General features: G+C 45.5%; 1 protein-coding gene across 1 annotated transcript in view; it reads right to left on the bottom strand.

The window, feature by feature from the left end:
* tfe3a (transcription factor binding to IGHM enhancer 3a) overlaps nucleotides 1-9,307 on the bottom strand; it is a 17,730-nt gene extending 8,423 nt beyond the window's left edge. The window contains 7 exon segments of the mRNA XM_073469357.1: nucleotides 2,723-2,821; nucleotides 3,911-4,093; nucleotides 4,187-4,349; nucleotides 5,917-5,957; nucleotides 5,959-5,980; nucleotides 6,185-6,283; nucleotides 8,837-9,307. Coding sequence (XP_073325458.1) covers nucleotides 2,723-2,821; nucleotides 3,911-4,093; nucleotides 4,187-4,349; nucleotides 5,917-5,957; nucleotides 5,959-5,980; nucleotides 6,185-6,283; nucleotides 8,837-8,979 — 750 coding nt within the window. The 5' untranslated portion in view covers nucleotides 8,980-9,307.
* Between the last annotated feature and the right edge of the window lie 3,030 nt (nucleotides 9,308-12,337).

Here is a 12,337-nt window from a genome sequence, read left to right as displayed (position 1 = left end):
ATTTTGAGGTACTTGTACATTACTTGAGTATTTCCATTTCATTTACTTTATACTTCCACTCCACTACATTTATCTGATTACTTTAGTTACTTTACAGATGACATTTTTAAAATAGGTTTTCTCATCAGTCAGATAAAAACAGTGATTGATGATCAGCTGACTCAGTTTACATGTTAATATATGATCAGTTACTTTACTGATACTTTGATACTTAACTACATTTAACATCAGATACTTAATACTTTTACTCGAGTACTCTTCATATGTGTGACTTTAAATAATATTTTAACACCATATCTTTACTTTTGCTGTAGTATAACTGTTGGATACTTGAGCTGTTGGAATGAGATGAGGTGGAGCTGCAGGTGGAGCTGCAGGAGGAGCTGCAGGAGGAGCTGCAGGAGGAGCTGCAGGTCATCACAGCTGCTGTACGTTCATCAGCTGCAGGTTTCACTTCAGTCTCTGATCCTCTGTGTTCTGAATCAATACTGCTACAATACCTGGGCGCAGATTCCATGTCTGTAGCACCTTAATGGTAAATGTCATTATGTGTTAGCACTGAGCTAACGGACTGAGCGCTCGTTATATAAAATCGATTCAGGAATCAAAGAATTGTGACAGCAGAATCAGGACCGACCTGAGTGTTGGTGCCTGTCAGCTCTGACCTGAACTCAAGTCACTTCACCTTCCTCCACAAACTGTGGAATTAGCAGTCTTCTCACCGTACAGTCTGAATGAAGCTGCCTGATGACTCACGGGACCAGCAGCAGTGTGTCTCTCCGTCCAACACGCACTCTCTTCTTCTACTCCATTACATTTATCTGACAGCTGCAGTTACTGATTACTTTTTCATCAAATTCATAACATATGATTCACTCTCACAGATGAAACAAGTAATCAGCTCCAACAGCTCACTTCATTCTCTCACTTTTTAGACTTCAAGTACATTTTGCTGACATACTTGATTAAAGGATTCTAATACGACGTCCACACACACTGATATTTGGATATTTAGTTGATCAATAAAACAGAAGCTTGATTTGATCGATCAGAAACGTGAAGAGTGTGCAGCCCCGAGCTGCTCACAGGTCAGAGGTCACACAACAAGAAAAACACTTTACCTCTGATTTAATCCTCCTCTTCTCATGGTCCGGCAGTAAAACCAAAATCCTCATCTTATCTCATAAACAAATGTATACATATACACACACACACACACACACACACACACACACTGCAGCTTCTCTTCCTCGTTCTGTTTGGACGACTGTTGAAAAATGGGGAAACGTCTCTTCAAGAAAGCAACAAAAGTAGTCTGACACACACACACACACACACACACACACACACACACAAACACACACACACAGCAGCTCCACCCACAGCTGCTGCAGCAGAAAGGAGGAAGTCTGGAAATCTGAGCTGACAGATTTTCTGTCCCTCTGACTGTTTGTTCATCTTCATCCAGTCAAACAGAGAAGACAGAATGAGACGAGATGAACACTGACTGACTGCCAGGTGTCCTGTTACCACAAAACTAACATGCTAACACAGGTTATAGAGTGTGGGGAGCTCTCTCCTGGTTCCTGCAGTAAAGACAGTTAGTGACTCTGCTCCTTTAATAAAAACTCAGCTGTGTGCTAACAGCTGGAAGCTAACGATGAAAACAACCTGCAGCTAAAATCTGTTCAGATGAATTCAGGAGCTATGCTGCCGTCTTCTCTTCATAGTTACTGTGTCAACGACTGAGCCTGCTGGTCAAACATAAACATTTGTGATGTTTACACCTGACAAACACACAAACACCTGTCGACCAACAAACGTCTGTCATGAGGAAAATAAACCAGCGGGGATTCTGATGAAGTTGAGGACATTTTGTTTTATAAAAGAAGACTGTGATGTCACAAAGCACTAGTACAATGTTACATCGCAACATTGTTTGTCATTTTCTAAATGTTTCCTGAGTGTTTCCTGAACGTTTTCTGTGTGTTTCCTGAATGTTTTCTGTGTGTTTCCTAAATGTGTCCTGTGTTTCCTGAGTGTTTCCTGTGTTTCCTGTGTATTTCCTAAATGTTTCCTCAATATTTCCTGTGTTTCCTGTGTGTTTCCTGTGTGTCTCCTGAATGTTTCCTGAATGTTTCCTGAGTGTTTCCTGTGTGTTTCCTAAATGTTTCCTGTGTTTCCTGTGTGTTTCCTGTGTGTTTCCTAAATGTTTCCTGTGTTTCCTGTGTGTTTCCTGTGTGTCTCCTGAATGTTTCCTGTGTGTTTTCTATGTGTTTCCTGTGTGTTTCCTGTGTGTTTCCTGAATGTTTCCTGAATGTTTCCTGTGTTTCCTGTGTGTTTCCTGTGTGTTTCCTGAATGTTTCCTGAATGTTTCCTGAGTGCTTCCTGTGTGTTTCCTAAATGTTTCCTGTGTGTTTCCTGTGTGTTTCTTGAATGTTTCCTGTGTGTTTCCTGTGTGTTTCTTGAATGTTTCCTGTGTGTTTCCTGTGTGTTTCTTGAATGTTTCCTGTGTGTTTCTTGAATGTTTCCTGTGTGTTTCCTGTGTGTTTCTTGAATGTTTCCTGTGTGTTTCCTGTGTGTTTCTTGAATGTTTCCTGTGTGTTTCCTGTGTGTTTCTTGAATGTTTCCTGTGTGTTTCCTGTGTGTTTCTTGAATGTTTCCTGTGTGTTTCCTGTGTGTTTCTTGAATGTTTCCTGTGTGTTTCCTGTGTGTGTGTTACCGTGTTGGCGAGCTGTAGTCCAGAGTCGATAAGCGTCAGAAACTCATCATTCAAGCTAGATTCCAGGCTGATGATGTCATTGATGACCGTCTCTTCCATCTGAATGAGCCAATCACAAAGCAGATGGGCTCAGTCATGTTATCATGTGTGTTTGTTCTAATATCTTCATTACACTAATTATTGTGACTGAGGTTTTTAGTTTTAAACAATCAAAAATGAACCAAACGTATGAACAGAGTGAAGAAACAACAGTGTTGACGTGTTGACATTGTTGACACTTTACTTGTTGACGGTGTTGACATTGTTGATGTTTTGTGTGTTGACGTTGTTGACGGTGTTGTGTGTTCATGTTGTTGACATTGTTGACTTGTTGACGGTGTTGACGGTGTTGACATTGTTGACGATGTTGACGTTGTTGACTTGTTGACGGTGTTGACGGTGTTGACGGTGTTGACATTGTTGACGTTGTTGACTTGTTGACGGTGTTGACGGTGTTGATGTTTTGTGTGTTGACGTTGTTGACGGTGTTGTGTGTTCATGTTGTTGACATTGTTGACTTGTTGACGGTGTTGACGGTGTTGACATTGTTGACGCTTTACTTGTTGACGGTGTTGACATTGTTGATGTTTTGTGTGTTGACGGTGTTGTGTGTTCATGTTGTTGACATTGTTGACTTGTTGACGGTGTTGACTTGTTGACGGTGTTGACGGTGTTGACGGTGTTGACATTGTTGACGTTGTTGACTTGTTGACGGTGTTGACATTGTTGACGTTGTTGACTTGTTGACGGTGTTGACATTGTTGACGATGTTGACGTTGTTGACTTGTTGACGGTGTTGACGGTGTTGACGGTGTTGACATTGTTGACGTTGTTGACTTGTTGACGGTGTTGACATGATGACGTGCTGACGTATTGATGTGTGCGAGCTGCTTCTCTAGCTGTGACAGAGAGAGCGGGTGAAAAACAGCTGACTCAGCAGACTGTGGCAGGAAGAGACTGAAGCTGCTGACTCAGCTGAAAATTGGGGAACTGCTCCTTTAACTATCATTTAAACCCGGAGCTCCATGAGGCCCCTGAGGAGGTTCCAGGGTCGCTGAAAATGTCCCAGTGATCATTGAGGGGTTCACTGTGTGTGTGTGTGTGTGTGTGTGTGTGTGTGTGTGTGTGTGTGTGTGTCTGTGTGTTGACCTCTTTTCTTCGGCTGTCTGCAGGCTGTAGTTTGGGGGCCGGGCCCAGCTGTGGGGAGTGGCCTGGCGCTGGTCCTGCTGGCTCCTGATTGGCTGTCTTGGTGGTGGACAGGTACTGCCGCACCTGCTGCCTCTGAGCCTGCTGGATGTGATACCTGGTGGGGTTCTCCAGGTGAGTCTGAACCTGAGAGACACACAGCAGGAAGAAGAGTTCAGTACAGCCGCCCTGGTGCATCATGGGACATGTAGGATATTATTATTGTTGTTTGTTTTGTACCTTGAGCACCTCCACAGGGACCTGAGCAGGAGGTCGGCAGGAAGAGGACACAGAGACAGAAATGGGGGAGGAGGAGTCAGTCGGGCGGAGGAGCTGCTGCTGCGCCTCCCTCTGCTCCTCCTCCAGAGCCTGCTGACGCATCAGATCCTGACGTAGAAGAACCCTGGAGGAGGAGAGGAGAGGAGGAGAGGAGAGGAGAGAGAGGAGAGAGGAGAGAAGAGGAAAGGAGGAGACAGGAGAGGACAGGAGAGGAGGAGAGGAGAGAGAGGAGAGAGGAGAGGAGAGGAGAGAGAGGAGAGAGGAGAGGAGAGGAGAGGAGAGGAGAGGAGAGGAGAGGAGAGGAGAGGAGAGGAGAGGAGAGGAGGGGAGAGGGGAGAGGAGAGGAGAGGAGAGAGAGGAGAGAGAGGAGAGAGGAGAGAAGAGGAAAGGAGGAGACAGGAGAGGACAGGAGAGGAGGAGAGGAGAGGAGAGGAGGGGAGAGGAGAGGAGAGGAGGAGAGGAGAGGAGAGAGAGGAGAGAGGAGAGAAGAGGAAAGGAGGAGACAGGAGAGGACAGGAGAGAGGAGAGGAGAGGAGAGAGGAGGAGAGGAGAGGAGAGGAGAGGAGAGGAGAGGAGAGGAGAGGAGAGGAGAGGAGAGGAGGAGAGGAGAGGAGAGGAGAGGAGGAGAGGAGAGAGGAGGGGAGGAGGAGAGGAGAGGAGAGGAGAGGAGGAGAGGAGAGGAGAGGAGGAGAGGAGAGAGGAGGGGAGGAGTTTGTTACTGGGATCAGTTGGCGCCCTCTGTTGGACAGACAGGATTAAGAAACTACAGCGGTGGAGAAAGAGCAGTGGTGAATGTAACTAAGTACTAAAAACATTTTGCTGCAGACGTCTGTACTTGTACTGCAGTAAAAGTACTTCACCCACCTCATGGAAGTGTTGTGTTATCATGCTGTTGTGTTATCATGCTGTTGTGTTATCATGTTGTTGTGTTATCATGTTGTTGTGTTATCCTGCTGTTGTGTTATCATGTTGTTGTGTTATCATGTTGTTGTGTTATCATGTTGTTGTGTTATCATGCTGTTGTGTTATCATGCTGTTGTGTTATCATGTTGTTGTGTTATCATGCTGTTGTGTTATCATGCTGTTGTGTTATCATGCTGTTGTGTTATCATGTTGTTGTGTTATCATGTTGTTGTGTTATCATGTTGTTGTGTTATCATGCTGTTGTGTTATCATGCTGTTGTGTTATCATGCTGTTGTGTTATCATGGTGTTGTGTTATCATGTTGTTGTGTTATCATGCTGTTGTGTTATCATGTTGTTGTGTTATCATGTTGTTGTGTTATCATGGTGTTGTGTTATCATGCTGTTGTGTTATCATGTTGTTGTGTTATCATGCTGTTGTGTTATCATGCTGTTGTGTTATCATGTTGTTGTGTTATCATGTTGTTGTGTTATCATGGTGTTGTGTTATCATGTTGTTGTGTTATCATGTTGTTGTGTTATCATGCTGTTGTGTTATCATGTTGTTGTGTTCTCATGCTGTTGTGTTATCATGTTGTTGTGTTATCATGTTGTTGTGTTATCATGTTGTTGTGTTATCATGCTGTTGTGTTATCATGTTGTTGTGTTATCATGTTGTTGTGTTATCATGTTGTTGTGTTATCATGCTGTTGTGTTATCATGTTGTTGTGTTATCATGTTGTTGTGTTATCATGTTGTTGTGTTATCATGCTGTTGTTGTGTGTTTACCTGGATGACATGGCTGACGGCAGTGATGATGAAGAGGAGGAAGGAGGAGTCTGCTACTGATGCACTGCAGACAGAGAGACTCAATCAGGTTAATGACATCATCTCTGATCACATGACATCATGCTGTCAGGTGTTAATTTCAAGTTTACATTCAGAAACAGCTCATTCATTCATTGGGTCTCAGAACCAGGAAGTAAATCTGGAGAGTGATTCTGATTGGACTGACGAGACGACCAGTGTGTAGTTGTGTTACTGATCTGTGGGTTACCTGATGCTGATTGGCTGGCTCTTGATCTGGTAGAAGGTGTCGCAGTCTGACGGCAGCAAACAGTCGACATCGATGTCAGCGACGATACCAGACTCCACCCTGACAGACAGACAGACAGACAGGTAGTGAATTAACCAATCAGCTGCAGTTCCTCTAACATCCACCAGGTGATGTCATCAAAGTCTGACTGCAGAGAAGAGAAACTTCAGACTGTCTACAGACAGACAGACAGACAGACAGACAGGCTGGGGGACAGACAGACAGACAGACAGACAGACAGGCTGGGGGACAGACAGACAGACAGACAGGCTGGGGGACAGACAGACAGACAGACAGGCAGACAGACAGGCTGGGGGACAGACAGACAGACAGACAGACAGACAGGCTGGGGGACAGACAGACAGACAGACAGACAGACAGACAGACAGGCTGGGGGACAGACAGACAGACAGACAGACAGGCTGGGGGACAGACAGACAGACAGACAGGCTGGGGGACAGACAGACAGACAGACAGACAGACAGACAGGCAGACAGACAGGCTGGGGGACAGACAGACAGACAGACAGACAGACAGGCTGGGGGACAGACAGACAGACAGACAGACAGACAGACAGGCTGGGGGACAGACAGACAGACAGACAGACAGGCTGGGGGACAGACAGACAGACAGACAGACAGACAGACAGGCTGGGGGACAGACAGACAGACAGACAGACAGACAGACTGGGGGACAGACAGACAGACAGACTGGGGGACAGACAGACAGACAGACAGACAGACGTGACCTCTGATTATTTGAACGGTGCTGTTTGAAACCACAGAAGAAGAATGTGGAGGAATAACATCTGTCAGCACTTTACTGCTGCAATCCCACATCCTGTGTGTGTGTGTGTGTGTGTGTGTGTGTGTGTGTGTGTGTGTTTCTGCTGAGTCACTTCCCTCTAATCCAGCGAGCACACACACACACACACACACACACACACACACACACACACACACACACACACTCACACACACACACACACACACACACACACACACACACACACACACACTCCTCCTTCACGTCCCGCCTGACGCTTGTTTGTTGACTGTGATGTCACACGCTGTCATGTTGATGACATCATCAGGCTCGACCACTCACACTGCTCTTCATCACCACGTTATCATCCATTCACCTCATTTCTTCATCAAATCATCATCCTCAGCAGCCGACCTCACACACTGAGATGCTCTTCATCACTCCTCATCCTCCTCAGACCCTCCAGCAGAGAGACGCCTCCTGCCTGTTGTTACTTTTACTTTCTGTCACACCACCCACGTAATACGTGTGTGTGTGTGTGTGTGTGTGCGTGCGTGCGTGCGTGCGTGCGTGTGTGTGTTAGCAGGGTGTGGTGCTGGGGGACCGAGGGGAGGAGGGGGAGACGACTAGCCCGGGCCTGTCGACCTGCCTGTCTGTCTGTGTTTCCCCTGGGAACGTACATGAGAGCACCAGCTGCAGTGTGTGGCGTGTGTGTGTGTGTGTCTGTGTGTGTGTGTGTGTGTGTGTGTGTGTGTGTGTGTGTGTGTGTGAGTGTGTGTGTCTGTGTGTGTGTGTGTGTGTGTCTGTGTGTGTGTGTGTGTGTGTGTGAGTGTGTGTGTGTGTGTGTGTGTGTGTCTGTGTGTGTGTGTGTGTGTGTGTGTGTGTGTGTGTGAGGTAATGTTGGATGAGTCATTACACCAGAAGGCAAAGAGGATCAGAGTTCAAAGGTCAGAAAGTAACAACAACAACCGGCTGGACACAAGTCTCAGACAGGACGCCATCTTCATCATCATCATCATCATCATCATCATCATCATCATCATCAACACACACACACACACACACACACACACACACACAGCATTTTAACATTACAGTCCTACACACTAACCTGCTTCTTTATGACAGCCCTGGTGCTTGAACACACCAAACTCCATTCATAAAGTCTACAATTTAAAGTTTATTTGCCTCTTGGGAAATTAACTACAAGACAAAAAAATGTTGAATCTTCAGGGAATATATTTCACGTCTTCATATTTTATATAAACGGGTTAGAAATGATTGTATAGAGGTTCTGCTATGAGTCCAGTCCAGTGTGACTGATGAACAGATACAAGGCTTCTCTACTGACTCTACCTGAATCACAGGAGTTATTTTCTGACTCGTTTGAAGGTTTTATGTCATATTTTGGATTATTAAGTCCATTTTTAGACCGCAGGTTGTCTCTTTGTGACTTCTGTACAGTCTTCGATACGAGACCATCATTCCAAACCTCATTTGAATATTCTCCAATTTAAAATTAAATTGCTTCTTCGCCAATAAAGCTGTAGCTGTTTAACAAACGAGACAAAGATTTGTCCTTAATCTGTAGGAACTAAAGTCCAGTTCGGCGCTGTTCAAGTAACGTGTTTCCGTCCTAGTTAAATATTATTGAGGCAACACGTTTGGTCTATAATTAATATACCGATGACTCTTCAGACCTGACAGCTGTGTTCAGTCATGTTCGGTGACATGTGACTCTGCACGATGGCCACAGACACTTTAAAATACTGATTTTTGAAGGGAGTTTGGCGTGAGATTCACCTACGCGGCAGGAATAACGGTACTTCCCAAAACCTCCGGACTCACCGGACCAGGTTGAGTGTTTCAGCCGAGTCCAGGATGACAAACACGGTCTGCGGCTGCAGGAGCCCGGCCTCCTGCCGCTCCGGCTCGTCTCCGGTTCGGTTCTCCTCTCCGGACTGGATCTGGTCCGAGCTGACAGCTGACATCTCTCCGCAGACAGAGACGTCTGAGCGAACACACAGTGGCAGCACAGAGCGGCGGCTATTTCCCAGCAGCCACCGCAGGATGAGACAAATCACAGCAGCAGCTCGAGTCCAGCACTCAGGGACTGGTCCGGGTCTGAGGGGTCCGGGTCTGAGGGGTCCGGGTCTGAGGGGTCCGGGTCTGAGGGGTCCGGGTCCGAGGGGTCCGGGTCTGAGGGGTCCAGGTCTGAGGGGTCCGGGTCTCCACCTCACCACTGCTGAGGACACCCTGGGCTGAGCCACAGCCAGAGAGAGTCTGTGGAGCAGCTGTGCGCACAGACAGACGCCACACAGATCGGCCATCAGTCGTCAGTTTTAATAAATAAAGATGTTAAAACAATCATTAACACATGACGTCATTCTGCTCATTTCAAACATGGCGGCTAATGACGCAACACTGCAGACAGATGAGCGACGTGCTGTGATTTTCAGATTATCTTTATTATTGTTGTTACTTCAGACACTTTGTGTCATTTTCTGTTTGTTAAACGTTTTTTCTTTAAGTTTGTGATGTTTCAACATTATTTAGCTTGATGCTTCAGATTACTAGTTACTAGTTACTAGTTACTTCTCAGATTACCTGTGAAAACCAAAGTTATCAGATAAATGTAGTCGAGTAAAAGTACGATATCTGATTCCACAGTACCTCAAGCCTGTACTCAGGTACAGTACTTCAGTAATGTACTCAGGTACAGTACTCAGTAATGTACTCAGGTACAGTACTTCAGTAATGTACTCAGGTACAGTACTTCAGTAATTGTCTCAGGTACAGTACTTCAGTAATGTACTCCGTTACTTGTCTCCGCTGTGTGCAGGCCTGTGAGCAGGACAGAACTGATGAAGATGATGTGCAGGTGTTTTCTACCTGTTGTGCTTCTATGTGAGAGGGACTGACAGGGGGCGGGTCTCACCCTCCTGGACTGATCTCCTCTGGACTAATGAGCTGCTGCTCTGAGCGACACCAGCCAATAGGAGAGCGGCTGGATCCCTGGCAGCCAATGAGCTGCTGCTGTGAGCTCACAGAGCCGCCATCTTGTTTGTTTTTGTCTCTTCTGTTACGGAAGTGAGAGTTGTGAGGGGGAGGGGCGGGGCGGGGGATTCCCAGGTGACGTCAGCACAGCGCGACTGATCGGCCGAGCTGAGACTGACAGGAGAGCCGACCAATCAGAGACCAGGAGAGACAGCGAGGCGGGAGGCGAGTGTGTGAGTCAGAACAGCTGATTACTGACAGTTATTATAATGATATTTATTTATTGTCTTAATTTATTAATGAGTGAGTCAGTAATACTCGAGTGAAAGTAAAGATGTGGTGTTAAAATATTACTTTGGTAAAAGTGAATGACAGCATATGAAAAGTAATCCAGTAAAAGTAAAAGTATCCGACATGAAATGTACTTAAGTATCAAAAGTAACGTTCTGACAGTAAATCAATGAATCTGATTATCAGATCTGATATTCAACGTTTTGTTTTTATCTGACTGATGATGAAATAAATTAATTTAAAAATTCGGCTCTGATGCAGAATGTAATCTGTAAAGTAAGAGTAACTAAAGCTATCAGATAAATGTAATGGAGTAAAAGTAGGCTACAATATTTCCATCTGAGATGTAACGAAGAAGAAGAAGAGAGTAGCTTAAAATGGAAATGCTCAAGTAAAGTACAAGTACCTCAAAGTTGTATGTAAGGAGAGTACTTGTCTAAATGTAATTAGTTACTTTCCCACGTTTAAGTAAAGTTATTATTCAAACTGTCTCCCTGCAGTGTGTGTGTGACTGTACACACATCCAGTCACTTATTATGTAAATATAACACATCTAAATACACTTCTTCTTGTTTTACTACAATCTCACACTGTCTCCTTCACTGTCTCCTTCACTGTCTCCTTCACTGTCTCCTTCACTGTTTCCTTCACTGTCTCCTTCACTGTCTCCTTCACTGTTTCCTTCACTGTTTCCTTCACTGTTTCCTTCACTGTCTCCTTCACTGTCTCCTTCACTGTTTCCTTCACTGTCTCCTTCAGTTTCCTTCACTGTTTCCTTCACTGTCTCCTTCACTGTCTCCTTCACTGTCTCCTTCACTGTTTCCTTCACTGTTTCCTTCACTGTCTCCTTCACTGTCTCCTTCACTGTTTCCTTCACTGTTTCCTTCACTGTCTCCTTCACTGTTTCCTTCACTGTCTCCTTCACTGTTTCCTTCACTGTTTCCTTCACTGTCTCCTTCACTGTTTCCTTCACTGTCTCCTTCAGTTTCCTTCACTGTCTCCTTCACTGTTTCCTTCACTGTCTCCTTCACTGTCTCCTTCACTGTCTCCTTCACTGTTTCCTTCACTGTTTCCTTCACTGTCTCCTTCACTGTCTCCTTCACTGTTTCCTTCACTGTTTCCTTCACTGTCTCCTTCACTGTCTCCTTCACTGTCTCCTTCACTGTTTCCTTCACTGTCTCCTTCACTGTCTCCTTCACTGTTTCCTTCACTGTTTCCTTCACTGTCTCCTTCACTGTCTCCTTCACTGTCTCCTTCACTGTTTCCTTCAGTTTCCTTCACTGTCTCCTTCACTGTCTCCTTCACTGTCTCCTTCACTGTCTCCTTCACTGTCTCCTTCAGTTTCCTTCACTGTCTCCTTCACTGTCTCCTTCACTGTTTCCTTCACTGTCTCCTTCACTGTTTCCTTCACTGTCTCCTTCACTGTTTCCTTCACTGTCTCCTTCACTGTCTCCTTCACTGTTTCCTTCACTGTCTCCTTCACTGTCTCCTTCACTGTCTCCTTCACTGTCTCCTTCACTGTTTCCTTCACTGTTTCCTTCACTGTTTCCTTCACTGTTTCCTTCGCTGTCTCCTTCACTGTCTCCTTCACTGTTTCCTTCACTGTCTCCTTCACTGTCTCCTTCACTGTCTCCTTCACTGTTTCCTTCACTGTCTCCTTCACTGTCTCCTTCACTGTCTCCTTCACTGTTTCCTTCACTGTCTCCTTCACTGTCTCCTTCACTGTCTCCTTCACTGTCTCCTTCACTGTTTCCTTCACTGTCTCCTTCACTGTTTCCTTCACTGTCTCCTTCACTGTCTCCTTCACTGTTTCCTTCACTGTCTCCTTCACTGTTTCCTTCAGTTTCCTTCACTGTCTCCTTCACTGTTTCCTTCACTGTCTCCTTCACTGTCTCCTTCACTGTCTCCTCCTTTGATTCATTTATTAAACTTCATGTATTTGACACTTCTGCTCTTCCGTCACTAGATGGTGCTGCTGCTCCATAAAACACGTCCTGAAGCTGCAACATCACTGAATCACAGAGCAGTAGTAGTAGTACTACAGTAGTACTACTGAGTAGT

Source organism: Pagrus major, chromosome 7, assembly GCF_040436345.1.
Source record: "Pagrus major chromosome 7, Pma_NU_1.0".
In the NCBI taxonomy this organism is placed as follows: domain Eukaryota; kingdom Metazoa; phylum Chordata; class Actinopteri; order Spariformes; family Sparidae; genus Pagrus; species Pagrus major.
This window is presented reverse-complemented; position numbering and strand designations above follow the sequence as displayed.